Source organism: Amblyomma americanum, chromosome 6 (genome assembly GCF_052857255.1).
Source record: "Amblyomma americanum isolate KBUSLIRL-KWMA chromosome 6, ASM5285725v1, whole genome shotgun sequence".
NCBI classification, from domain to species: domain Eukaryota; kingdom Metazoa; phylum Arthropoda; class Arachnida; order Ixodida; family Ixodidae; genus Amblyomma; species Amblyomma americanum.
Window position 1 is genome coordinate 190884430 of NC_135502.1, and position 25137 is coordinate 190909566.

The 25137-nt window shown below is 56.7% G+C and overlaps 8 protein-coding genes across 8 annotated transcripts; 6 read left to right on the forward strand and 2 right to left on the reverse strand.

The window, feature by feature from the left end:
* The first annotated feature begins 3226 nt into the window (after positions 1–3226).
* Positions 3227–3972, forward strand: LOC144094248 (histone H3). The gene has a single exon (XM_077628182.1). It carries the CDS (start codon positions 3326–3328, stop codon positions 3734–3736), a length of 411 nt encoding a protein of 136 aa, XP_077484308.1. The 5' UTR covers positions 3227–3325; the 3' UTR covers positions 3737–3972.
* A 35-nt stretch (positions 3973–4007) lies between these two features.
* LOC144094250 (histone H2A-like) lies at positions 4008–5175 on the reverse strand. The gene has a single exon (XM_077628185.1). The coding sequence runs from the start codon at positions 5038–5040 to the stop codon at positions 4666–4668; it is 375 nt and encodes a 124-aa protein (XP_077484311.1). The 5' UTR covers positions 5041–5175; the 3' UTR covers positions 4008–4665.
* Positions 5176–5303: 128 nt separating this feature from the next.
* On the forward strand, positions 5304–7224 carry LOC144094249 (histone H2B). Its single transcript, XM_077628184.1, has one exon. It carries the CDS (start codon positions 5324–5326, stop codon positions 5696–5698), a length of 375 nt encoding a protein of 124 aa, XP_077484310.1. The 5' UTR covers positions 5304–5323; the 3' UTR covers positions 5699–7224.
* Positions 7225–7340: 116 nt separating this feature from the next.
* On the forward strand, positions 7341–8357 carry LOC144094251 (histone H4). Its single transcript, XM_077628186.1, has one exon. The coding sequence runs from the start codon at positions 7737–7739 to the stop codon at positions 8046–8048; it is 312 nt and encodes a 103-aa protein (XP_077484312.1). The 5' UTR covers positions 7341–7736; the 3' UTR covers positions 8049–8357.
* Positions 8358–18219: 9862 nt separating this feature from the next.
* On the forward strand, positions 18220–18965 carry LOC144095077 (histone H3). Its single transcript, XM_077628875.1, has one exon. It carries the CDS (start codon positions 18319–18321, stop codon positions 18727–18729), a length of 411 nt encoding a protein of 136 aa, XP_077485001.1. The 5' UTR covers positions 18220–18318; the 3' UTR covers positions 18730–18965.
* A 35-nt stretch (positions 18966–19000) lies between these two features.
* Positions 19001–20026, reverse strand: LOC144094254 (histone H2A-like). Its single transcript, XM_077628189.1, has one exon. The coding sequence runs from the start codon at positions 20024–20026 to the stop codon at positions 19658–19660; it is 369 nt and encodes a 122-aa protein (XP_077484315.1). The 3' UTR covers positions 19001–19657.
* Positions 20027–20289: 263 nt separating this feature from the next.
* On the forward strand, positions 20290–22212 carry LOC144094252 (histone H2B). Its single transcript, XM_077628187.1, has one exon. It carries the CDS (start codon positions 20310–20312, stop codon positions 20682–20684), a length of 375 nt encoding a protein of 124 aa, XP_077484313.1. The 5' UTR covers positions 20290–20309; the 3' UTR covers positions 20685–22212.
* A 115-nt stretch (positions 22213–22327) lies between these two features.
* Positions 22328–23344, forward strand: LOC144094253 (histone H4). Its single transcript, XM_077628188.1, has one exon. It carries the CDS (start codon positions 22724–22726, stop codon positions 23033–23035), a length of 312 nt encoding a protein of 103 aa, XP_077484314.1. The 5' UTR covers positions 22328–22723; the 3' UTR covers positions 23036–23344.
* The last annotated feature ends 1793 nt before the right edge of the window (positions 23345–25137 follow it).

The following is a 25137-nucleotide window of genomic DNA, read 5'->3' on the forward strand; positions in this document are numbered from 1 at the left end:
GGGGGGGGGAAATGCAAACAGAACGATTCGCCGAAGTCTGGTTAAGAGCGGAGATGCGAAGGTCCCTCTTTATTTTTTGGCCCATCGTGTTCTGCGTTGAAATTTTTTTGTGAAATGAAGGGCATTATAAAGTAGCCAATTACAGTTCCTACTCCCAACGTGACAGCGGCGGCGAGTTTTTTTGTTTTTTTCTTCTCCCGCACCAAGTTTACCCAACTCATCGGCGCAGAGCTGCGTTCCGAATCGAAATATTCAAGGCGGTGTAATGATTGCACTGCATTGCGTTTGGTCCAAAACCGTTACAGTTTTTCTCTATCGTAAATGTGGGGCGCTTTCTTGCCTGCAGGACATGTGGCCAGGTAATGCTATCACATTATTGAGCCCAAGTGTGCCATAAGGCTGTGCTAGTCAGCTTTACATGTCTGTGGCAGAAACACTGTTGGCGAATTTCAGCAGCCGTGCGCGCGTCAAAGAAAAAAAATTGGACGACTTGCAGCCATTCCTTGTATGCAGAGCGCCTCTCATAATCTGAAACCTGGAGGTAAACACACCTGGCCGAGAGACGTGCGAAATGGAGCATCGTGTTTCGTTTCCTGAATAGGCCTTTGTTCGTCAAATTGGGCTTCCAGAGTGTAACTCCAGATAAAAAACACAGGAATGAACGGGACGGACAAATTGCAAACCATTGCAGCACGCGAACAGCCCCTGCCTCAAGTGAAAAGGGGGAAAAGAAGCACACAGCTTGGTTGTCTGCATTCCAAGTGACTCAATGATTGGTTCTGTAGCGTGTTCCGCTGACCTGGAACAACATTGTAATGCTGGGGGGACTTAACTTTTTGTACACGACGGTGCGGACGTTCTCGTCACAGTCGACTTTAAGGAACCTGCAGGGTGGGATGAGCCGCCGAATGCCTCTTTAGTCTTGAGTCATTTTTTTTTTCTCCCCAGTTATGAGTAAAATTAGATGATTTACCATCCCACTGGTGCACCGCTACAGACAGTTGTCCAAATTCATAGGAAGCGTTATTGCCTCCGACTGCCCAGTCGCTGTCCAATTTGTGTTTGCGACGATCACTTGCAGTGAATTATTATTATGAGACCACATTGTTGGAGCAGGTTCAATTCGTGAGTTTTTGACAGGCAGTACAGACACCGAAACGTACCTGTGAATAATAGCGTGCAAAAGCACTTCTCCCATGGAAACTGGAATATGCAGGATCTGTGTGGGAGCCTCATTGCAAAGAAAGGATGTAATGGAATAATACAAACGAGAGGACCCACCTTCCCTACTAACGCCTGAGAATGGAGTGCGCACACAAGAGCACAGGTGTAAAGTCAGTCGTCTCCAGTAAAGAGGAAAATTGGACTTGAACCTTTCCCTTAGGCCAATATTTTGTGCCACAGAACCCGACATGAATAGCTTTCTTTCTCTGCTTGCTGTAAAGGAGTCGTCTGAAAAGTTTCTAACGACTATGCAAAAAATCTAACTCTCTCAGGGTGAAAAAGCGCCGCGGGAAAAATCCACGTATTCATCATTTACCCGAGTCGGTTTTTGCTTCGCGCGGCAGCAGCAGTCGACTGCGCGACGCGGACTCTGCTGTCTCGGAGGCGGGTATACTTGCGCAGGCGACACGAAGGGGGCGCCGCAGCCCCGCGCTGCGCCGACTGTGTTGCGTTGGCAGGGAGGGAGGAGCAGCTCAGCTCCGGGCCTCAAGTATTCCGTTGCGTGGCAAGCGTTGGGCGCTTTAATGGGGGCTCGCACCCAGGCCGGTAGACGTCCTGCGCGAATTTTTGTTATTATTTTTGGTTTGCAAGCTAGAAGCGTCGGAACTGTGCCCGCAAATTTCGTTGCGGTGCGGCCGTAGCAGAGCGCTATTCTACGCGGGCCCCTACAGATATGCACATCCTGGCCTATGCTATGCAAGGAAAACGACAGGGCAGTGGATATAAAGCACTTTTCTTTCTATTTTTTTCAATTGGCCGCAGTCAGTTGATCTAACCCAGGCATGCACTTCCGTTTGTTTCTAAGGTGACCGCAGGAAGTACACCTCAATTACGGAGAGATGGGATGCATTCTTTACGCGCGCTGCTCTTGCTCACTAACCTTGCCTGCCTAGTACTCGAAGCATATTGTCCCGCAGATGCAGGAGAGCTTTTAGGCATTTATGCGCGGCTTCCGTGCACTGCACTGTGCCCAGTTCTTTCTGTGCAGTAAATAGTAAATTGGTTCATCTCTTGCGGTGGTTTGCGAGCTTGGCGCCCGGGGAGTTTTTTTTTTTTTTCGCAATCCCGTTGCTCTTTGTCTCCAAGACAAGAAAGCCTCTAACTGATAGCGTTGTGCGCATACCTATCCAGCGAAGCGCATGAACTTCGCAGGCGGCTGTGAGAAGTAGTGGGTCTTCGTTTTGCTCCGCACTTTTGTCTTCTCCGCTGGCGTTGAACCTTCTATGATTGCTTTCCAGTAATGCGGCCTAACTCGGCCAACAATCGCCGCTTTTTTTTTACACGCGCGACAGTCTGTTCTACACCAGTAACGGCACGTGCTTTTCAGGCATGCGGCGGCGACACACTGTAAGGTATCCACATCCAAGCTTGGGAAAGCAGCCACAGTGCCTGGGCAGGGAGAAAAAGTGCCTTTTATAAAATTGCACGCCACCACTTTAATCTTTACACTCGCCTCTCACATTCATTCGCTCATGCCGACCGCAGTGCACTTAACAATTTTGGTTGCTGCCTCCTTCCTTTGCCTATTGAAATGAGCCAACAAACAGCGAAAATAATTACTTTCTCCTCCTCAACTAAAGTTCAGTTCTATACTCAGAATGTCTCCCGGAGCATTCATTGCTTGCTGTCGCGCTAGTAGCTTCGCCTTTCTTTTCGAAAGACTCATTGCCCGGTATGTCCAAGAAGACAAGCTCGTTGCAGTGCGCTAACGCCACACGGAACGACCCGCAACCGCGTCGACACCCTGGTGTGGTGGCAAAGTCGACGCTGCCGCGTACGCCCGGCTCCTGCCAGAGGGCTGCTTTTGCTGTGCGGGCAAACCTAAAGGATAGGCGCACCGTAATCTTGCGCTAGACCACGGTTCCACACCCACTTGTCTCACCTTTGCCAGGCGCGAAACCAACGCGCGCTCGAAAAGTAGTATTTCCAGCATTCTGGCGGCCGCCGCAGAACGGAGGGAAGCTATCGGTCCGTCAGCGGGGACCAATCGGGTCGGAGAGAGGGCGCGAGGGAGCAGCGCCGCCGCGCGGCGCGGAACACAGTCTCTCGCCGCCCGTCTCCGAAGGCAGTCCGTCCGTTACCAGCGTCCGCGTCCGGCACCATGGCTCGCACGAAGCAAACCGCGCGCAAGAGCACCGGTGGCAAGGCCCCCCGCAAGCAGCTGGCCACAAAGGCTGCTCGTAAGAGTGCGCCAGCTACCGGAGGCGTGAAGAAGCCTCACAGATATAGGCCTGGCACCGTGGCACTTCGTGAAATTCGCCGATACCAAAAATCGACCGAACTTCTCATCCGCAAGCTGCCCTTCCAGCGCCTGGTGAGAGAAATCGCTCAGGACTTCAAGACCGACCTGCGCTTCCAGAGCTCGGCCGTCATGGCACTTCAGGAGGCCAGCGAGGCATACCTGGTCGGTCTCTTCGAGGACACCAACCTGTGCGCGATCCACGCCAAGCGCGTCACCATCATGCCGAAGGATATCCAGCTGGCGAGGCGCATCCGCGGCGAGCGCGCCTAGAGCGCAGTGGCGCCCGGCACTTGGCGCCGCCGCCGCCGCCGCAGCAACGCATCACAACGGTCCTTCTCAGGACCACCCAAATGTTTGCTTTGGCCACGGGCGCACGAAACCGAGCTCCGAACCCGGCCGGTCCCTCTCTCTCGAACACTGCGTTTCGCAGCTGCTGGAAAACGAGGTGAGTTGTTGAAAGCCATGGCCCTGGCGTCTTCCGCGGGCTCGCGCTTGTAAATAACATCATTGCACAAGTCACGCGCGCGCGCCCAGTTTTGTGGGGGTAAATGCGGCGCTGGGCGCGCAAGTGAATGCAGCACGCGCCGCCTACATTAGGTGCACCTTGATACGCCGCGTACGTATTTATTGCTGTGTGAATAGTTTCTGTCGATATTACCGTCCGCTCACCTATTTTATTTCGTGTCTGCATTCTGCCTGCTGTGGCTTATTTCCGCTGTCCCAGTTCACGTCCTTCGGTATCTATGGCAGATGCCCGCGGTGGCGAAAAAAAAAAAAAATCCCGTCCCTTGTTCTCTATTACTGTCTCAGTAAAGCCACTTCGTCATTCTCTCTAGCGCTGCTATGTGAAACCCCTGCTAGGGAACTGCCAAAAAAAAAAAACAATGCGCTGGTCATGCCCCTTATTAACGCTCTACTGGCCTCCTGCTAGCGACTGGGCCAGGAAAAGGAAAGGAAGAAGGGGCCGATAAAACTAAATAAAAGCCAACCTGTGTGCGGCGCGCAGTGAGGCAAACACTTTGAAAAAACAGCCAGCGTGAGAGGGACGCAGCGGTCCAGAGCAAATAAAAAAAACAAAACCCAAAGGTATCACACAGCGAGGCCCCGCCGTGGCAGGCAGTTGGTTGGTCCTGATAAGGACCGTTAGTTGGGCGCTGCTGATGCGGCGGGCGCGCCTCCACAGACGTGCGGTAGACCGCTCACGCCTTCTTCTCGGTCTTCTTGGGGAGCAACACGGCCTGGATGTTGGGCAAGACGCCGCCCTGGGCGATGGTAACTCCCGAGAGCAGCTTGTTCAGCTCCTCGTCGTTTCGGATGGCCAGCTGCAGGTGGCGCGGAATGATTCTGGTCTTCTTGTTGTCCCGAGCAGCGTTGCCCGTCAGCTCGAGCACCTCGGCGGCCAGGTATTCGAGGACGGCGGCCAGGTAAACGGGGGCGCCCGCTCCGACGCGCTCCGCGTAGTTGCCCTTACGCAAGAGACGGTGAATTCGACCCACGGGGAACTGCAGTCCCGCGCGGCTCGAGCGGGTCTTGCTCTTGCCCTTGGCCTTGCCTCCTTTTCCGCGACCTGACATGGTGACTTCTGTTGTACGCTCGAGAAAGAACGGGGAACGCCGCGTGCGAGAACAGACAGGAACGGGCTGCTGCTTGATACTACGAACCTCGAGAGCGCGCCGCGATACCGCGACGGGAGCGCTGGAGGGAGGGTGAGGAGGCCGCGACGCGTCGACCAATCGCGCGGCGGCCTGGCTCCGGTCGCTTGAACACCACGGTGCCAGTATAAAAACGCCGCGCGCCCCTGCGCGCGCGTTCTTTCGACACCGTCCGTCTCCCCGAGCGCAGTCGTAACTGATCGTCATGCCCCCTCAACCGTCGGGAAAGGCCGTGAAGAAGGCCGGAAAGGCGCAGAAGAATGTGCGCGCAACCGACAAGAAGAAGAAGAAGCGCCGCAGGAAGGAGAGCTTCTCCATCTACATCTATAAGGTGCTCAAGCAGGTGCATCCGGACACTGGAGTATCCAGCAAGGCCATGTCCATCATGAACAGCTTCGTGAACGACATCTTCGAGCGCATCGCGGCCGAGTCCTCTCGCCTGGCCCACTACAACAAGCGCTCGACCATCACGAGCCGGGAGATCCAAACTGCGGTGCGTCTCTTGCTGCCTGGCGAGCTGGCCAAGCACGCCGTGTCCGAAGGCACCAAGGCTGTCACCAAGTACACCAGCTCCAAGTAGGCGGCACATCGCGCTCGTCGCCAGTCGTCCCCCCCAACAACCTCAACGGCTCTTTTCAGAGCCAACCAAAGTGTTTGCATCGTCGAGTCTGCAGGTAGCGGCGCGATGCTCCGGGCCCCTTTCTCTCTCTGTGTTTTGATTGTTTAAGTTGTTTTCTTCATTAGCATGTAGCCTCGAGAAATGGATATCAGGCGGTTGAAATAGCAGCGGTTTTGCTTAGGCAGCATGCAATACAGCCAGATTGTTAAAGAACAATATTTCGAATTAGTTGTAGGAGAACTGTAAAGGAAATATATATGTATGTATGCATGTGAATACTCATCCGCATGAGCACGTAAGAGAGAAGAAAAAAAAAAGAAGCTTCTACCTATTATATGCTTGCTTAAGTGTGACGGCAGGAGGTAATTTATTGCGGAATTCCCCCGGTTTGGGTTTGTGTGGATATTTGGCCTTAAGAAGAGGTTATCGTTTCGTGGCCGCAACACGTGCCTGCGGACGTCGGGGAGGCCACTGTGTTCCCTCAGTCTGTTCTTAGGAAATTCGAAAGGAAAACAGTTTGCCACCCGTGGCGTGCCCCATCTGGCCAGCGGTATTCGAAGGGAGGGAGGAAGTACTTACGTACAGCTGTAAGGGTTACATACACCAATGTGCAGGACGTAGAACTGGGCAGTACAGTGCGGCGGACGTAGCTGTAGCAAATCAGTCCGCAGAGAAGCCACGCTTCACACTGGCCACCGGGCGAGCGCGCACTCGCAGAATATGAAGCGCTACAAGCACAATTTGCTGTGTCGTTAGTAATGTGCGTGTCCCCCAGCGCGTGCGGCGCGCCCGCGTTTTTGTTTTCTTTTTTTTTTTCCCCGGTAAGAACGGCGAAAAATTCCGACGCTGGCAGCTGTTTGGTACCTTCTTTGGCTTCTTGCGGCCGATGCTGTCGTGCCAGATAGAGCAAGTAAGTCCTCGAACACGAGCAGATTATCGTATCGCGCGTGTGCACAATAGCCTGGCAATGGTCGGAAAACTGAAAGCGACGCTCGCACAGCTCGGGTTCGATCCAGCGAGCCGAAAGTGGGAAGAGAGGTGGTGAGACATTTGTTCTATGTGGCTGGAAAATTTTAAAGCTGTGCATTGGTTACTTTTTGAGATAAACGTATTTCTATGTAGTCCGCAAGAGAAACTGGTCGTTTCTCGGCATCCTGGCGACCGGGAGAGGAGGGGGAGCGAGGTACGTGCGCCGCGAACGGCCGTAGTCGCCCTCTCAAGGGCCCGCTCCGATGTGGTCACGGACACGGTGAAGTGTGTGCGGGAAGTTGGGGACACACACACACGATAAGTGAGTGCTTAATTTCCCCTTAGCAATGCACGTTTTGAGAACGGGCAGGTTTTGAGGACAAAAAAAAAAAAACCGCTTCTGCAGCTTCACAAGTCGCGAAACCCGCTAATTGTTGGTAGCGCCAGCAATGACGGTGTCCTTGGTGTGTCTTTAAGGGGCGCGCGATTTAACGGTGTAAACTCTCCCCTGCCAGTGGGGGGGGGGGGGGGCAGCAAACAGAAACCACGCGCACCTGTTTGCTTGCAACGCAGGCACGCACGAAAAAAAAAAAGACTGACAGCAGCAACGACTAGGCATCAAGTATTTTTTTTTTCCATGCAAACGGAGCAGGCATGACCAAATATCGGTTATACAGCCACTATTGCGAAGTATAGGAGGTGCGCTTCGTTTTCCATTGTTTGCTATTTCCGTTTTTTTTTTCTTGCGCGGTGGGGGGTCGCGTGATGCAGAATGGGGCAGTCTTCGCGTTGCTTGGTTGTTTACGTGTGCGCCTTGATGCGGTCGTTTTGGCTACCTTGCTGGCGGCGCGGCAGCCCTCCGAGAGGGCTCAGTAGTGCTAGCGAGCCGGCGCTTGCGGAGGCGGACTCTCATTGGTCGAGGCGCCGCAGCGAATGGCGGCTTCGCGCTGCCAGCACCACAGGCCGCCGAGCGTAACACCATCATTCCCCGTTCTCGCCTCGGAGTGTACACTTCGTCGTCGGCACCATCATGTCTGGTCGCGGAAAAGGTGGCAAGGGACTCGGCAAGGGAGGCGCGAAGCGCCATCGCAAGGTATTGCGAGACAACATCCAGGGCATCACCAAGCCCGCCATCCGTCGTCTGGCGCGCCGAGGCGGTGTCAAGCGCATCTCGGGCCTGATCTACGAGGAGACCCGCGGCGTGTTGAAAGTGTTCCTCGAGAATGTGATCCGGGACGCCGTCACGTACACGGAGCACGCTAAGCGCAAGACTGTCACCGCCATGGATGTGGTCTACGCGCTGAAGCGTCAGGGCCGCACTCTGTACGGCTTCGGAGGCTAGTCCGTCCACCGTGTGCCGTCTGGACTTCGGCGTCGTGCAAGCACCCTTCTCGCGAAAAACAGCCCTCTTTAGGGCTACCCAACTGCTGCATGGGCAGCCGCTGGTCATGCGAACCAGAGCTCCGGTTCTCGTGTGTCCCTCTCTCCCCTTTGTTTTGCTACCGTTTTCTGCATCCGTTTTTCCTTTCCTTGCGGCCTGCCACAGCGAGCGGATCACGACCGAACGGCAACCAGGAGTGGTCTCAGGTAAGCAGTTCCGTTCTTGACTCTGTGCAGTAGCGCGTGCAGTCAGTACTGTGAGTGTCGTCCGAGGGAGCATGCTCGCTGTTTGCCTAGTCAGTCACTGTCAAACGCAGTGGACGGAGTAAAACAAAGTGTGTGCTCGAATTTGCAAAGTCTTTCTGCATTGACCGTCTGGGATTCAAGTGAGGCGGTGTTCGAGAGGTGACCGTTCCAGAAGAGCACAGTTTTTTTTTTTTTCGCTTTAAATGCGGGGCCTCATGGAATTCGGGGTCAGGTATGCTCGACTTTGTGCCGTAGTGCGTGCAACAACAAGTAGGGTATGCGAAATGCAGAGCTTCGCAGTTGCGCATCACTCGTGTCCGCCTGCGAAATGATCACAGCTCGTTTGAATGTCGCGGAAAGAGCGACTGATAATGTTGGCTACCGCTTAAAAAAAAAAGGGGGGGGGGGGGGAAATGCAAACAGAACGATTCGCCGAAGTCTGGTTAAGAGCGGAGATGCGAAGGTCCCTCTTTATTTTTTGGCCCATCGTGTTCTGCGTTGAAATTTTTTTGTGAAATGAAGGGCATTATAAAGTAGCCAATTACAGTTCCTACTCCCAACGTGACAGCGGCGGCGAGTTTTTTTGTTTTTTTCTTCTCCCCGCACCAAGTTTACCCAACTCATCGGCGCAGAGCTGCGTTCCGAATCGAAATATTCAAGGCGGTGTAATGATTGCACTGCATTGCGTTTGGTCCAAAACCGTTACAGTTTTTCTCTATCGTAAATGTGGGGCGCTTTCTTGCCTGCAGGACATGTGGCCAGGTAATGCTATCACATTATTGAGCCCAAGTGTGCCATAAGGCTGTGCTAGTCAGCTTTACATGTCTGTGGCAGAAACACTGTGTGCGAATTTCAGCAGCCGTGCGCGCGTCAAAGAAAAAAAAATTGGACGACTTGCAGCCATTCCTTGTATGCAGAGCGCCTCTCATAATCTGAAACCTGGAGGTAAACACACCTGGCCGAGAGACGTGCGAAATGGAGCATCGTGTTTCGTTTCCTGAATAGGCTTTGTTCGTCAAATTGGGCTTCCAGAGTGTAACTCCAGATAAAAAACACAGGAATGAACGGGACGGACAAATTGCAAACCATTGCAGCACGCGAACAGCCCCTGCCTCAAGTGAAAAGGGGGAAAAGAAGCACACAGCTTGGTTGTCTGCATTCCAAGTGACTCAATGATTGGTTCTGTAGCGTGTTCCGCTGACCTGGAACAACATTGTAATGCTGGGGGGACTTAACTTTTTGTACACGACGGTGCGGACGTTCTCGTCACAGTCGACTTTAAGGAACCTGCAGGGTGGGATGAGCCGCCGAATGCCTCTTTAGTCTTGAGTCATTTTTTTTTTCTCCCCAGTTATGAGTACAATTAGATGATTTACCATCCCACTGGTGCACCGCTACAGACAGTTGTCCAAATTCATAGGAAGCGTTATTGCCTCCGACTGCCCAGTCGCTGTCCAATTTGTGTTTGCGACGATCACTTGCAGTGAATTATTATTATGAGACCACATTGTTGGAGCAGGTTCAATTCGTGAGTTTTTGACAGGCAGTACAGACACCGAAACGTACCTGTGAATAATAGCGTGCAAAAGCACTTCTCCCATGGAAACTGGAATATGCAGGATCTGTGTGGGAGCCTCATTGCAAAGAAAGGATGTAATGGAATAATACAAACGAGAGGACCCACCTTCCCTACTAACGCCTGAGAATGGAGTGCGCACACAAGAGCACAGGTGTAAAGTCAGTCGTCTCCAGTAAAGAGGAAAATTGGACTTGAACCTTTCCCTTAGGCCAATATTTTGTGCCACAGAACCCGACATGAATAGCTTTCTTTCTCTGCTTGCTGTAAAGGAGTCGTCTGAAAAGTTTCTAACGACTATGCAAAAAATCTAACTCTCTCAGGGTGAAAAAGCGCCGCGGGAAAAATCCACGTATTCATCATTTACCCGAGTCGGTTTTTGCTTCGCGCGGCAGCAGCAGTCGAGCTGCGCGACGCGGACTCTGCTGTCTCGGAGGCGGGTATACTTGCGCAGGCGACACGAAGGGGGCGCCGCAGCCCCGCGCTGCGCCGACTGTGTTGCGTTGGCAGGGAGGGAGGAGCAGCTCAGCTCCGGGCCTCAAGTATTCCGTTGCGTGGCAAGCGTTGGGCGCTTTAATGGGGGCTCGCACCCAGGCCGGTAGACGTCCTGCGCGAATTTTTGTTATTATTTTTGGTTTGCAAGCTAGAAGCGTCGGAACTGTGCCCGCAAATTTCGTTGCGGTGCGGCCGTAGCAGAGCGCTATTCTACGCGGGCCCCTACAGATATGCACATCCTGGCCTATGCTATGCAAGGAAAACGACAGGGCAGTGGATATAAAGCACTTTTCTTTCTATTTTTTTCAATTGGCCGCAGTCAGTTGATCTAACCCAGGCATGCACTTCCGTTTGTTTCTAAGGTGACCGCAGGAAGTACACCTCAATTACGGAGAGATGGGATGCATTCTTTACGCGCGCTGCTCTTGCTCACTAACCTTGCCTGCCTAGTACTCGAAGCATATTGTCCCGCAGATGCAGGAGAGCTTTTAGGCATTTATGCGCGGCTTCCGTGCACTGCACTGTGCCCAGTTCTTTCTGTGCAGTAAATAGTAAATTGGTTCATCTCTTGCGGTGGTTTGCGAGCTTGGCGCCCGGGGAGTTTTTTTTTTTTTTCGCAATCCCGTTGCTCTTTGTCTCCAAGACAAGAAAGCCTCTAACTGATAGCGTTGTGCGCATACCTATCCAGCGAAGCGCATGAACTTCGCAGGCGGCTGTGAGAAGTAGTGGGTCTTCGTTTTGCTCCGCACTTTTGTCTTCTCCGCTGGCGTTGAACCTTCTATGATTGCTTTCCAGTAATGCGGCCTAACTCGGCCAACAATCGCCGCTTTTTTTTTACACGCGCGACAGTCTGTTCTACACCAGTAACGGCACGTGCTTTTCAGGCATGCGGCGGCGACACACTGTAAGGTATCCACATCCAAGCTTGGGAAAGCAGCCACAGTGCCTGGGCAGGGAGAAAAAGTGCCTTTTATAAAATTGCACGCCACCACTTTAATCTTTACACTCGCCTCTCACATTCATTCGCTCATGCCGACCGCAGTGCACTTAACAATTTTGGTTGCTGCCTCCTTCCTTTGCCTATTGAAATGAGCCAACAAACAGCGAAAATAATTACTTTCTCCTCCTCAACTAAAGTTCAGTTCTATACTCAGAATGTCTCCCGGAGCATTCATTGCTTGCTGTCGCGCTAGTAGCTTCGCCTTTCTTTTCGAAAGACTCATTGCCCGGTATGTCCAAGAAGACAAGCTCGTTGCAGTGCGCTAACGCCACACGGAACGACCCGCAACCGCGTCGACACCCTGGTGTGGTGGCAAAGTCGACGCTGCCGCGTACGCCCGGCTCCTGCCAGAGGGCTGCTTTTGCTGTGCGGGCAAACCTAAAGGATAGGCGCACCGTAATCTTGCGCTAGACCACGGTTCCACACCCACTTGTCTCACCTTTGCCAGGCGCGAAACCAACGCGCGCTCGAAAAGTATATATATATATAGTGATTATTTATTTAAAATAACAAAAAGGAAGGTAAAAGATGTTTGCTCACCCCGGCATCTGCCATCACTAAACGGCGGCACCTGAGCTGGGGTAGCGGAAATATAGTATAGCAGGCAGTTTGAAGAAGTGAAACAAAGAGGTGAGGGGATAGCAGAAAGAGATAGGGGTGAGGGCATATATACACTATTTACAAGTCAAATGTTCCGGCCGCGCGCGTTCATCCGCCGCGGCCGCCGGGTGGGAGAGGGGGGTGTCGCCGATGAGGAGGCGGCCTGCTTCGTTGGGCAGGAGGCGGCCGGCTGCGTTGGGTCGCCGCGTCGTCTCCAAGGGGGAGGTGTCCGTGACGTCGCCACCAGGCGCCGCCTGGAATGCAGATGGCTGCGCGCGTGCGCCAACAAACCGAAACCATCACGACACACGCGCACAGCACTTGTTCACAACAGCTGGCGTGGGGCGGCCAGCTGTTTTAAGCGTCCGAGGTAGCACAAGCGGAGCGTTCCGTCACTGCCTAACACTACCTGGCGCAGAACAGACGGGACGTCAGGCCCGTCTGTTCGAGAAAAGCACACAAGCTCACCATTGTTCGCTCACGGGTACGCGCACTGCCCTGCGGCCACAACAGCGTCTTGAGCGAGTCTGGTAGGATGCCCAGCGCCCTGTAGGCCGCGAGCATATCACGACGAGCGTCGGCGAACGCGGTGCAGCGAAGTAGCAGATGTTCCAGTGTCTCCACTGCACCGCATCTAACACACACTTCGCTCGTCGCTAGTCCGTGGCGCACCCGTCGGTCCCCAGGCCACACGCAGCCGATGCGCGCGCGGAGGATCATTGCGCGTTGCGCCCGCGAGAGGGCGCGGCAGCCGTTGATGCTTGGAATGCGCTCACCTCCCGCGATGCGTGGGTCGGGGTGCTGCTGTCGGAGATGATCTTGTATGACCGCTCGCACGTCCTCCAGCGCTAGCGGGGGATCGCTCGGAGGTAGTTGATGTGCGGCGGTCGCAAGTTCGTCGGCCTCCTCGTTTCCCGCGATGCCGCAGTGACCGGGCACCCACTGCACGCGCACAACACATCCTTGCTGTGCAAGGCGCTCGATGCTTGCGCGAATGCCGCGCACTAGGGGGGTACCGCGGCCGATGCACTGTAGGCGGGTGAGGGCGGTGCGGGAGTCGCAGAGCAGAGCACTCCTGGGTGGCGGAGGTGCGATGGAGAGCAGCAGGTCCAGGCCCAGGTTTATCCCCATCAGCTCCGCCGTGGTGGAGGATCCCAGGAAGTTGGCGTGGGTCTGGCTGTGCAGTCGCAGGGCTGGGATGGTAGCCGCCGCTGCGATGGAGCGGCTGTCGCGTACCACTGAGCCGTCTGTGTACACGAGGACATGGCCCTGAAGATCCTCGTGTATGACGGCTCTGGTCAGCTGCTGCACAGCGCAGAGGGGCGTGCTCCGCTTTCCCGCGATGCCGACGATCTCGCGCTCTATCTCCGAGGCAGCAGGCCATGGCTGGCAGGGGCCGTAGGGGGGGGCGGCTTCTGTGAGGCGCTCGTAGTCCAAAAGCGCCGCACCCATTTGCGAGCGTGGGTGCGTGCGCATTCGTTGCAATAGCGGGCCGCCGTCCGGTGCGCGATGCAAACGATCAATATGGTGCAGTGCCCTGCGCGCCGCTTGGAGCTGAAGCGGCCATGCTCCTGCCTCGGCCAGTGTTGCGGCGCACTGCGAGTCCTTCGGCAGGCCGAGGCACACGCGCAGGGACTTGCGGTGCTGGAGTTCAAGCTTCCTCCAGCACGGTTTGCGCACCGAGACGAGCGGCAACGCGTAGAGTGCCGCCCCCAATGCTGCGGCGTTGTATAGTCGCAGCGCGGCTTGCTGGCTGATGCCATGGCCTCGAGCGGTGAGCTTGTGTACGGCGGCGGTGATCCTCTTCATCTGCAAACAGGCCTTGGTCGCCGCGGGGCGGAAGGAGAGGCGCCAGTCGATGTCCAAGCCAAGGTACCGCACCGATTTGCGCCAAGGAATCGGAGTCCCGCCCAGCGACAGTGGCGCAGGGCGCGCGCGCGAGCGCGAAACGCAAGCCATGGCTACAGTTTTGCTCGCGCACAGCGACAGACCTATGCCTTCCAAGCGGGCGTCGATTGCTGTCAGCGCTCCCTGAAGACACTCCCGCACGCGGAGCGCCTCGCCCGGTGGCCCCCGGCACCACAGCGCTATGTCGTCCGCGTATATGGACATGTACACGTGGTGTCGGCCGCTCGCGGGGAGGCAGGCCGGCACCACCGACATGGCCACATTGAACAGAAACGGTGACAAGACAGAGCCCTGCGGCACGCCCAGTTCCACCGGACGAGGCTCGGAGAACTTGCCCCCTACTCTCACGCGCATAGTGCGCCCCGTCAGGAAGCCGCGAACATAATGCAACAAGCGCCCGCTCACACCGGCTCCTTCGAGCGCCGCGAGAATTGGTGCGCGGTGGACGTTGTCAAAAGCGCTCGAGACGTCCAGCAGCAGCAGCAGCGCGACCTGTTTTGCCGCCCTGGCGTGCTCCAGCGCTGTGACAACGTCCGAAATCGAATCTGCCGTGCACCGCATCCCGCGGAAACCCGTCTGCCGCTCGTCAAACAAATCAGCATCCGCGGCTCGCTCGTTCAAACGCTGCAACGCCATATGCTCCATGAGCTTACCCACTGCCGATGTTAGTGCCACTGGACGGTATCCGTTCAGCTCCGTGGGTGGGCGTCCAGGCTTGCGAATGGGACAGACGACCGCTGTGCGCCAGTCCTCCGGTAGTTCCCCGCGTTCCCACACCAGGTTGATCTGCTGCAGGAGGATCTGTCGTTGCCTCGCATCCAGGTTTCGTAGCATTTGGTAGGTCACCCCGTCCAGGCCGGGCGCCGACCGACGGCGGCAGCGCTGCAGCGCGTTATTCAACTCCGCCGCGGTGAACAGGGCGTCGCAGGGGCCTTCCGAGGTGACGGGGGAGGGAGGGGCGCCGCATCCGGGGCTCTCGAGCGCAGCTTTGCTAGCTGCGCCTGCGGGGCTGTGCGGCGCAAACCGGTCGGCGAACCGCTCAGCGAGCTCTTCGTCGCTGAGCCCGCTGTATATTGCCAGTGCAGCAAGCGGCTGCGGGTTTGCCTGAGGTTCCGTGATGCGCCGCAAGGTGTCGAATAGCCTCCGCGAGCTTGCGTCTTCCTCCATCCTTTGACATAATGAAGCCCACTGGCGACGGTAAAGTTTGTTGGAGTGGCGCCGCGCTTTCGCGTCCAGGCGGTTGTATATTGTCCAGTCGGCGGCCCTGTCGGTCCGTCGTGCCCTTCGCTCTGCGCGGTCCCTTTGCTCGCGCAGCTCAAGCAGTCTGTTGTCTGGTGCGGGCTGGCCCGCCCGCACCTCTGCTTTTCGGGTTGCTGCGAGGGCACTTCGGACCAAGCTGGTGAAAAAGGGCGCGCCTGAGGCAGCCGCCTCGTCTACAGCCTGCCTGAACGCGCTCCAGTTCACGATGGAGTAGGTGCGTTTAGCGCGGGCCTCCGCCGCAGTGGGTTCGATCAGGATGGAGTAGTGATCCGAGCCCCAGAGAGATGGTGATCGGTGCCATGTCGCCTCAATGCCTCTGGATGCGAAGGCAACGTCGATGCAGGAGCCTGGTGTTCCGCGTCGTCGGAAGGTGGGCTCGCCGGTGTTCAGGGCGATGAGTCCCAGCTGCGTTGCTGCGTCGTGCAGGTCGTCTCCTCGCGCTGAATGGTGGGCACTGCCCCACGCACTGTGATGGGCGTTAAAATCACCGCAGATGATCTGGCGTGGGGCACAACACGAAGACACTGCACGAAAACACAGCGCGTTCCACGCGACAGCTGGGCGCACGTAAACACAAGCCACCGACGTGTCAACACCACCGACGCGCACTGTCACCACCACGCACTCCTGAGCATCGGTTGTCGCCGCCGCCGAACCGACGAAAGTATGTTTCACATCCCGCCGCACATACACCGCACACCTCGATTTCCCAGGCCGATGGGAGTGGTCATCACAGGGCACTGCAGCACAGGACTTCTCCTCACATTTGGTTGGCGAGTGGTAGCCGATGTATCCGGGTAGTCGCCTTTGGGGCTCCTCCTCGTGGACCCGCACGTACGTCTCCTGCAGCGCGATAACCTCCGGTGCGCTTTCCGCGATGCGCACGCGGAGTTCAGAGTACCGCGCCGCAAGGGAGCGCACGTTCCACTGCAGGACTGTGGGGATCCGAGGCGAAGCCCGGCGACTAGCCATGATTGTTGGCGTCCTGTAGAGGAGAGCCTGCAGCTTCTAAGCAGGCCCGGCGTCCGTCTGAGCCCTCCGGGAGCAGCGAGCTGAGCGCCCGCAGTGCGAGCTTCAGCTTCGCGATTTCGGTGTCGCGTGCATCCGGAGGCTGGCCTGGGAACTTTGCTGCGGGAGGAGGCGGTGCCTGGCGGGATGTGCGCGGGTCCGGTCTCTGCCGGCCCCGCTGCAGGGGCTGCTGGCTGTGCTGACTGCGTCCACTGGACACCACCTGCGCATATGAAAGAGCGCCAGGCGGTGAAGTGCGGTGCTGCTGGGTGGCCTGGGGCGCCATTTCCGCTGTCACCACGGCCCGGACCGCGCGCCGAGACAGTGGCACGTGCGAAGTGGCGAGCAGGGTGGCCACATGTCTCTCGCGCTGCCAGTGGGGGCACGCGGGGTCCGTGGCCGCGTGTTGCCCGCCGCAATTCAGGCAGCGCGGCTTGCGACTCGGACAGGCGCCCTGATCGTGGGGGCCCCCGCAGCGAATGCAGCGGTCTGGAGCACGGCAGGCTCCGGTGGTATGGCCCAGCCCGCCGCATTTACCGCACTGCAGTGGTCGAGGTCTGCAGGCTCGCACAGCCAGGCGCCTCCTGCAAATAGAAATGTGTGCCGGTGGCACCGGCGCCGCAAATCTGACAGTCAGGGTGCTGTCAGATAGCGACGCCGACACGATCGGCACCGTTGATTCGGTCGCGGCGAGCAGCTCGGCCACCGTCCGGCGTCCGTCTACCCCGAAAACGAGGCCGGAGCAGTGGTTGCGGGGGGCTGGCTCCCTTGCGGTGACTGCCACCCCGCGGATGACAGAGAGAGCGAGCAGCTCGCGCAGGGTGCCCGCGTTCGCGACGTCCACGGCCACAACACCGCGCCGAGTGTTGGCGCGGACGGCCAGGACACCAGGCCGTGGTCCCAGCTCCTCCGCCAGCTCCCATCCCTGCTCCCGGGAGAAGGCCGCGTCCCGCTGGGCTGGCCGGTACAGGACGGTCCCGTGCACGTTGTCGGCGACCTGCACCGCGGTGGCAGCCCTAGCGAGGGCAGCCCCGCGTCGCCGCCGCGCCCGAGGGGTCACCTGCTTCCACGGGATAAGCCGCTCGGGAGCAGTTTCGTGCTGAGCCGCCCCGGCCGCCGGGGCTGGAGAGGGGGTGACGCCGGTGGGAAGGCGGCGGGAGAGAGCGTGGCCCGGTGCGCTCGGCTGGTCCCTGCTGCGCTGGGTTGCCGCTGCTTCTCCAAGGAGGGGGGGTGGCAGAGGGGGCGCCGCGGCGCTCGTGACGTCCCCGGTGACGTCGGTGGAGTCGCCGCCGCTGGGTGCCGCTTGGAGCGCAGGTGGCGAGGGGGGGCAGCCGGTTCTGCTGCAGGCCGTCTGGAATGCGGGTGGCGAGGGTAGGCGGCAGGCAGCAAGCCGCTTGTCCCGTCCACGTGTTTCGCGACTGCTGCGGCGGCCATGGCTGCCCTCCGTGCCGCTCGCTGGGGAGGGCGAGCGATGGCGCTTGCGGACAGTAGTCTCGTCCATGGCCTCGGACTCCGGGGCCGGCACCTCCACCGCGCTCCCGGAACCGCTGTCCGGAGCCCCGCTGGTGTTCGCGGGACGGTCCGCCGTCGCTGCCATGGCCGCAGGTGTCGGTGCAGCAGTAGCACGTGGTGGCTGCATTCCACCAGGGAGATGCGGGGCCTGCACGAACGCGGCCGCACGATCAGGCGAGAAGCCCGCCTGCTGTAGACCCACGATCGCTCGCTCCAAAGCCACCAGCAGCGTGCTCAGGGTGGCGCGGTCACGGGCACTGTCTCCTACGCTCCACGAACGCGGCATCCTGCGCATCGTGCTCGGTGCAGCTGCTCTAACACTTTCGCACGTGGGCTCCATGGTGGAGCCCCCAAACAAAGAATAGGCCTATCGGCCCCACCGCACCAGCTTCGAAAAATACGTCCTCTCTCTTCGGAAGCCAGAGAGAGAGTCCCCTCGAAAAGTAGTATTTCCAGCATTCTGGCGGCCGCCGCAGAACGGAGGGAAGCTATCGGTCCGTCAGCGGGGACCAATCGGGTCGGAGAGAGGGCGCGAGGGAGCAGCGCCGCCGCGCGGCGCGGAACACAGTCTCTCGCCGCCCGTCTCCGAAGGCAGTCCGTCCGTTACCAGCGTCCGCGTCCGGCACCATGGCTCGCACGAAGCAAACCGCGCGCAAGAGCACCGGTGGCAAGGCCCCCCGCAAGCAGCTGGCCACAAAGGCTGCTCGTAAGAGTGCGCCAGCTACCGGAGGCGTGAAGAAGCCTCACAGATATAGGCCTGGCACCGTGGCACTTCGTGAAATTCGCCGATACCAAAAATCGACCGAACTTCTCATCCGCAAGCTGCCCTTCCAGCGCCTGGTGAGAGAAATCGCTCAGGACTTCAAGACCGACCTGCGCTTCCAGAGCTCGGCCGTCATGGCACTTCAGGAGGCCAGCGAGGCATACCTGGTCGGTCTCTTCGAGGACACCAACCTGTGCGCGATCCACGCCAAGCGCGTCACCATCATGCCGAAGGATATCCAGCTGGCGAGGCGCATCCGCGGCGAGCGCGCCTAGAGCGCAGTGGCGCCCGGCACTTGGCGCCGCCGCCGCCGCCGCAGCAACGCATCACAACGGTCCTTCTCAGGACCACCCAAATGTTTGCTTTGGCCACGGGCGCACGAAACCGAGCTCCGAACCCGGCCGGTCCCTCTCTCTCGAACACTGCGTTTCGCAGCTGCTGGAAAACGAGGTGAGTTGTTGAAAGCCATGGCCCTGGCGTCTTCCGCGGGCTCGCGCTTGTAAATAACATCATTGCACAAGTCACGCGCGCGCGCCCAGTTTTGTGGGGGTAAATGCGGCGCTGGGCGCGCAAGTGAATGCAGCACGCGCCGCCTACATTAGGTGCACCTTGATACGCCGCGTACGTATTTATTGCTGTGTGAATAGTTTCTGTCGATATTACCGTCCGCTCACCTATTTTATTTCGTGTCTGCATTCTGCCTGCTGTGGCTTATTTCCGCTGTCCCAGTTCACGTCCTTCGGTATCTATGGCAGATGCCCGCGGTGGCGAAAAAAAAAAAAATCCCGTCCCTTGTTCTCTATTACTGTCTCAGTAAAGCCACTTCGTCATTCTCTCTAGCGCTGCTATGTGAAACCCCTGCTAGGGAACTGCCAAAAAAAAAAAACAATGCGCTGGTCATGCCCCTTATTAACGCTCTACTGGCCTCCTGCTAGCGACTGGGCCAGGAAAAGGAAAGGAAGAAGGGGCCGATAAAACTAAATAAAAGCCAACCTGTGTGCGGCGCGCAGTGAGGCAAACACTTTGAAAAAACAGCCAGCGTGAGAGGGACGCAGCGGTCCAGAGCAAATAAAAAAAACAAAACCCAAAGGTATCACACAGCGAGGCCCCGCCGTGGCAGGCAGTTGGTTGGTCCTGATAAGGACCGTTAGTTGGGCGCTGCTGATGCGGCGGGCGCGCCTCCACAGACGTGCGGTAGACCGCTCACGCCTTCTTCTCGGTCTTCTTGGGGAGCAACACGGCCTGGATGTTGGGCAAGACGCCGCCCTGGGCGATGGTAACTCCCGAGAGCAGCTTGTTCAGCTCCTCGTCGTTTCGGATGGCCAGCTGCAGGTGGCGCGGAATGATTCTGGTCTTCTTGTTGTCCCGAGCAGCGTTGCCCGCCAGCTCGAGCACCTCGGCGGCCAGGTATTCGAGGACGGCGGCCAGGTAAACGGGGGCGCCCGCTCCGACGCGCTCCGCGTAGTTGCCCTTACGCAAGAGACGGTGAATTCGACCCACGGGGAACTGCAGTCCCGCGCGGCTCGAGCGGGTCTTGCTCTTGCCCTTGCCTCCTTTTCCGCGACCTGACATGGTGACTTCTGTTGTACGCTCGAGAAAGAACGGGGAACGCCGCGTGCGAGAACAGACAGGAACGGGCTGCTGCTTGATACTACGAACCTCGAGAGCGCGCCGCGATACCGCGACGGGAGCGCTGGAGGGAGGGTGAGGAGGCCGCGACGCGTCGACCAATCGCGCGGCGGCCTGGCTCCGGTCGCTTGAACACCACGGTGCCAGTATAAAAACGCCGCGCGCCCCTGCGCGCGCGTTCTTTCGACACCGTCCGTCTCCCCGAGCGCAGTCGTAACTGATCGTCATGCCCCCTCAACCGTCGGGAAAGGCCGTGAAGAAGGCCGGAAAGGCGCAGAAGAATGTGCGCGCAACCGACAAGAAGAAGAAGAAGCGCCGCAGGAAGGAGAGCTTCTCCATCTACATCTATAAGGTGCTCAAGCAGGTGCATCCGGACACTGGAGTATCCAGCAAGGCCATGTCCATCATGAACAGCTTCGTGAACGACATCTTCGAGCGCATCGCGGCCGAGTCCTCTCGCCTGGCCCACTACAACAAGCGCTCGACCATCACGAGCCGGGAGATCCAAACTGCGGTGCGTCTCTTGCTGCCTGGCGAGCTGGCCAAGCACGCCGTGTCCGAAGGCACCAAGGCTGTCACCAAGTACACCAGCTCCAAGTAGGCGGCACATCGCGCTCGTCGCCAGTCGTCCCCCCCAACAACCTCAACGGCTCTTTTCAGAGCCAACCAAAGTGTTTGCATCGTCGAGTCTGCAGGTAGCGGCGCGATGCTCCGGGCCCCTTTCTCTCTCTGTGTTTTGATTGTTTAAGTTGTTTTCTTCATTAGCATGTAGCCTCGAGAAATGGATATCAGGCGGTTGAAATAGCAGCGGTTTTGCTTAGGCAGCATGCAATACAGCCAGATTGTTAAAGAACAATATTTCGAATTAGTTGTAGGAGAACTGTAAAGGAAATATATATGTATGTATGCATGTGAATACTCATCCGCATGAGCACGTAAGAGAGAAGAAAAAAAAAAGAAGCTTCTACCTATTATATGCTTGCTTAAGTGTGACGGCAGGAGGTAATTTATTGCGGAATTCCCCCGGTTTGGGTTTGTGTGGATATTTGGCCTTAAGAAGAGGTTATCGTTTCGTGGCCGCAACACGTGCCTGCGGACGTCGGGGAGGCCACTGTGTTCCCTCAGTCTGTTCTTAGGAAATTCGAAAGGAAAACAGTTTGCCACCCGTGGCGTGCCCCATCTGGCCAGCGGTATTCGAAGGGAGGGAGGAAGTACTTACGTACAGCTGTAAGGGTTACATACACCAATGTGCAGGACGTAGAACTGGGCAGTACAGTGCGGCGGACGTAGCTGTAGCAAATCAGTCCGCAGAGAAGCCACGCTTCACACTGGCCACCGGGCGAGCGCGCACTCGCAGAATATGAAGCGCTACAAGCACAATTTGCTGTGTCGTTAGTAATGTGCGTGTCCCCCAGCGCGTGCGGCGCGCCCGCGTTTTTGTTTTCTTTTTTTTTTTCCCCGGTAAGAACGGCGAAAAATTCCGACGCTGGCAGCTGTTTGGTACCTTCTTTGGCTTCTTGCGGCCGATGCTGTCGTGCCAGATAGAGCAAGTAAGTCCTCGAACACGAGCAGATTATCGTATCGCGCGTGTGCACAATAGCCTGGCAATGGTCGGAAAACTGAAAGCGACGCTCGCACAGCTCGGGTTCGATCCAGCGAGCCGAAAGTGGGAAGAGAGGTGGTGAGACATTTGTTCTATGTGGCTGGAAAATTTTAAAGCTGTGCATTGGTTACTTTTTGAGATAAACGTATTTCTATGTAGTCCGCAAGAGAAACTGGTCGTTTCTCGGCATCCTGGCGACCGGGAGAGGAGGGGGAGCGAGGTACGTGCGCCGCGAACGGCCGTAGTCGCCCTCTCAAGGGCCCGCTCCGATGTGGTCACGGACACGGTGAAGTGTGTGCGGGAAGTTGGGGACACACACACACGATAAGTGAGTGCTTAATTTCCCCTTAGCAATGCACGTTTTGAGAACGGGCAGGTTTTGAGGACAAAAAAAAAAAAACCGCTTCTGCAGCTTCACAAGTCGCGAAACCCGCTAATTGTTGGTAGCGCCAGCAATGACGGTGTCCTTGGTGTGTCTTTAAGGGGCGCGCGATTTAACGGTGTAAACTCTCCCCTGCCAGTGGGGGGGGGGGGGGCAGCAAACAGAAACCACGCGCACCTGTTTGCTTGCAACGCAGGCACGCACGAAAAAAAAAAAAGACTGACAGCAGCAACGACTAGGCATCAAGTATTTTTTTTTTTCCATGCAAACGGAGCAGGCATGACCAAATATCGGTTATACAGCCACTATTGCGAAGTATAGGAGGTGCGCTTCGTTTTCCATTGTTTGCTATTTCCGTTTTTTTTTTCTTGCGCGGTGGGGGGTCGCGTGATGCAGAATGGGGCAGTCTTCGCGTTGCTTGGTTGTTTACGTGTGCGCCTTGATGCGGTCGTTTTGGCTACCTTGCTGGCGGCGCGGCAGCCCTCCGAGAGGGCTCAGTAGTGCTAGCGAGCCGGCGCTTGCGGAGGCGGACTCTCATTGGTCGAGGCGCCGCAGCGAATGGCGGCTTCGCGCTGCCAGCACCACAGGCCGCCGAGCGTAACACCATCATTCCCCGTTCTCGCCTCGGAGTGTACACTTCGTCGTCGGCACCATCATGTCTGGTCGCGGAAAAGGTGGCAAGGGACTCGGCAAGGGAGGCGCGAAGCGCCATCGCAAGGTATTGCGAGACAACATCCAGGGCATCACCAAGCCCGCCATCCGTCGTCTGGCGCGCCGAGGCGGTGTCAAGCGCATCTCGGGCCTGATCTACGAGGAGACCCGCGGCGTGTTGAAAGTGTTCCTCGAGAATGTGATCCGGGACGCCGTCACGTACACGGAGCACGCTAAGCGCAAGACTGTCACCGCCATGGATGTGGTCTACGCGCTGAAGCGTCAGGGCCGCACTCTGTACGGCTTCGGAGGCTAGTCCGTCCACCGTGTGCCGTCTGGACTTCGGCGTCGTGCAAGCACCCTTCTCGCGAAAAACAGCCCTCTTTAGGGCTACCCAACTGCTGCATGGGCAGCCGCTGGTCATGCGAACCAGAGCTCCGGTTCTCGTGTGTCCCTCTCTCCCCTTTGTTTTGCTACCGTTTTCTGCATCCGTTTTTCCTTTCCTTGCGGCCTGCCACAGCGAGCGGATCACGACCGAACGGCAACCAGGAGTGGTCTCAGGTAAGCAGTTCCGTTCTTGACTCTGTGCAGTAGCGCGTGCAGTCAGTACTGTGAGTGTCGTCCGAGGGAGCATGCTCGCTGTTTGCCTAGTCAGTCACTGTCAAACGCAGTGGACGGAGTAAAACAAAGTGTGTGCTCGAATTTGCAAAGTCTTTCTGCATTGACCGTCTGGGATTCAAGTGAGGCGGTGTTCGAGAGGTGACCGTTCCAGAAGAGCACAGTTTTTTTTTTTTCGCTTTAAATGCGGGGCCTCATGGAATTCGGGGTCAGGTATGCTCGACTTTGTGCCGTAGTGCGTGCAACAACAAGTAGGGTATGCGAAATGCAGAGCTTCGCAGTTGCGCATCACTCGTGTCCGCCTGCGAAATGATCACAGCTCGTTTGAATGTCGCGGAAAGAGCGACTGATAATGTTGGCTACCGCTTAAAAAAAAAGGGGGGGGGGGAAATGCAAACAGAACGATTCGCCGAAGTCTGGTTAAGAGCGGAGATGCGAAGGTCCCTCTTTATTTTTTGGCCCATCGTGTTCTGCGTTGAAATTTTTTTGTGAAATGAAGGGCATTATAAAGTAGCCAATTACAGTTCCTACTCCCAACGTGACAGCGGCGGCGAGTTTTTTTGTTTTTTTCTTCTCCCGCACCAAGTTTACCCAACTCATCGGCGCAGAGCTGCGTTCCGAATCGAAATATTCAAGGCGGTGTAATGATTGCACTGCATTGCGTTTGGTCCAAAACCGTTACAGTTTTTCTCTATCGTAAATGTGGGGCGCTTTCTTGCCTGCAGGACATGTGGCCAGGTAATGCTATCACATTATTGAGCCCAAGTGTGCCATAAGGCTGTGCTAGTCAGCTTTACATGTCTGTGGCAGAAACACTGTTGGCGAATTTCAGCAGCCGTGCGCGCGTCAAAGAAAAAAAATTGGACGACTTGCAGCCATTCCTTGTATGCAGAGCGCCTCTCATAATCTGAAACCTGGAGGTAAACACACCTGGCCGAGAGACGTGCGAAATGGAGCATCGTGTTTCGTTTCCTGAATAGGCCTTTGTTCGTCAAATTGGGCTTCCAGAGTGTAACTCCAGATAAAAAACACAGGAATGAACGGGACGGACAAATTGCAAACCATTGCAGCACGCGAACAGCCCCTGCCTCAAGTGAAAAGGGGGAAAAGAAGCACACAGCTTGGTTGTCTGCATTCCAAGTGACTCAATGATTGGTTCTGTAGCGTGTTCCGCTGACCTGGAACAACATTGTAATGCTGGGGGGACTTAACTTTTTGTACACGACGGTGCGGACGTTCTCGTCACAGTCGACTTTAAGGAACCTGCAGGGTGGGATGAGCCGCCGAATGCCTCTTTAGTCTTGAGTCATTTTTTTTTTCTCCCCAGTTATGAGTACAATTAGATGATTTACCATCCCACTGGTGCACCGCTACAGACAGTTGTCCAAATTCATAGGAAGCGTTATTGCCTCCGACTGCCCAGTCGCTGTCCAATTTGTGTTTGCGACGATCACTTGCAGTGAATTATTATTATGAGACCACATTGTTGGAGCAGGTTCAATTCGTGAGTTTTTGACAGGCAGTACAGACACCGAAACGTACCTGTGAATAATAGCGTGCAAAAGCACTTCTCCCATGGAAACTGGAATATGCAGGATCTGTGTGGGAGCCTCATTGCAAAGAAAGGATGTAATGGAATAATACAAACGAGAGGACCCACCTTCCCTACTAACGCCTGAGAATGGAGTGCGCACACAAGAGCACAGGTGTAAAGTCAGTCGTCTCCAGTAAAGAGGAAAATTGGACTTGAACCTTTCCCTTAGGCCAATATTTTGTGCCACAGAACCCGACATGAATAGC

What these genes read in the sequence shown, in the direction of transcription:
- LOC144095077 (XM_077628875.1), top strand. Translation starts at nt 18,319, where the DNA reads ATGGCTCGCACGAAGCAAACCGCGCGCAAGAGCACCGGTGGCAAGGCC.
- LOC144094252 (XM_077628187.1), top strand. Translation starts at nt 20,310, where the DNA reads ATGCCCCCTCAACCGTCGGGAAAGGCCGTGAAGAAGGCCGGAAAGGCG.
- LOC144094249 (XM_077628184.1), top strand. Translation starts at nt 5,324, where the DNA reads ATGCCCCCTCAACCGTCGGGAAAGGCCGTGAAGAAGGCCGGAAAGGCG.
- LOC144094254 (XM_077628189.1), bottom strand. Translation starts at nt 20,026, where the DNA reads ATGTCAGGTCGCGGAAAAGGAGGCAAGGGCAAGAGCAAGACCCGCTCG.
- LOC144094250 (XM_077628185.1), bottom strand. Translation starts at nt 5,040, where the DNA reads ATGTCAGGTCGCGGAAAAGGAGGCAAGGCCAAGGGCAAGAGCAAGACC.
- LOC144094251 (XM_077628186.1), top strand. Translation starts at nt 7,737, where the DNA reads ATGTCTGGTCGCGGAAAAGGTGGCAAGGGACTCGGCAAGGGAGGCGCG.
- LOC144094253 (XM_077628188.1), top strand. Translation starts at nt 22,724, where the DNA reads ATGTCTGGTCGCGGAAAAGGTGGCAAGGGACTCGGCAAGGGAGGCGCG.
- LOC144094248 (XM_077628182.1), top strand. Translation starts at nt 3,326, where the DNA reads ATGGCTCGCACGAAGCAAACCGCGCGCAAGAGCACCGGTGGCAAGGCC.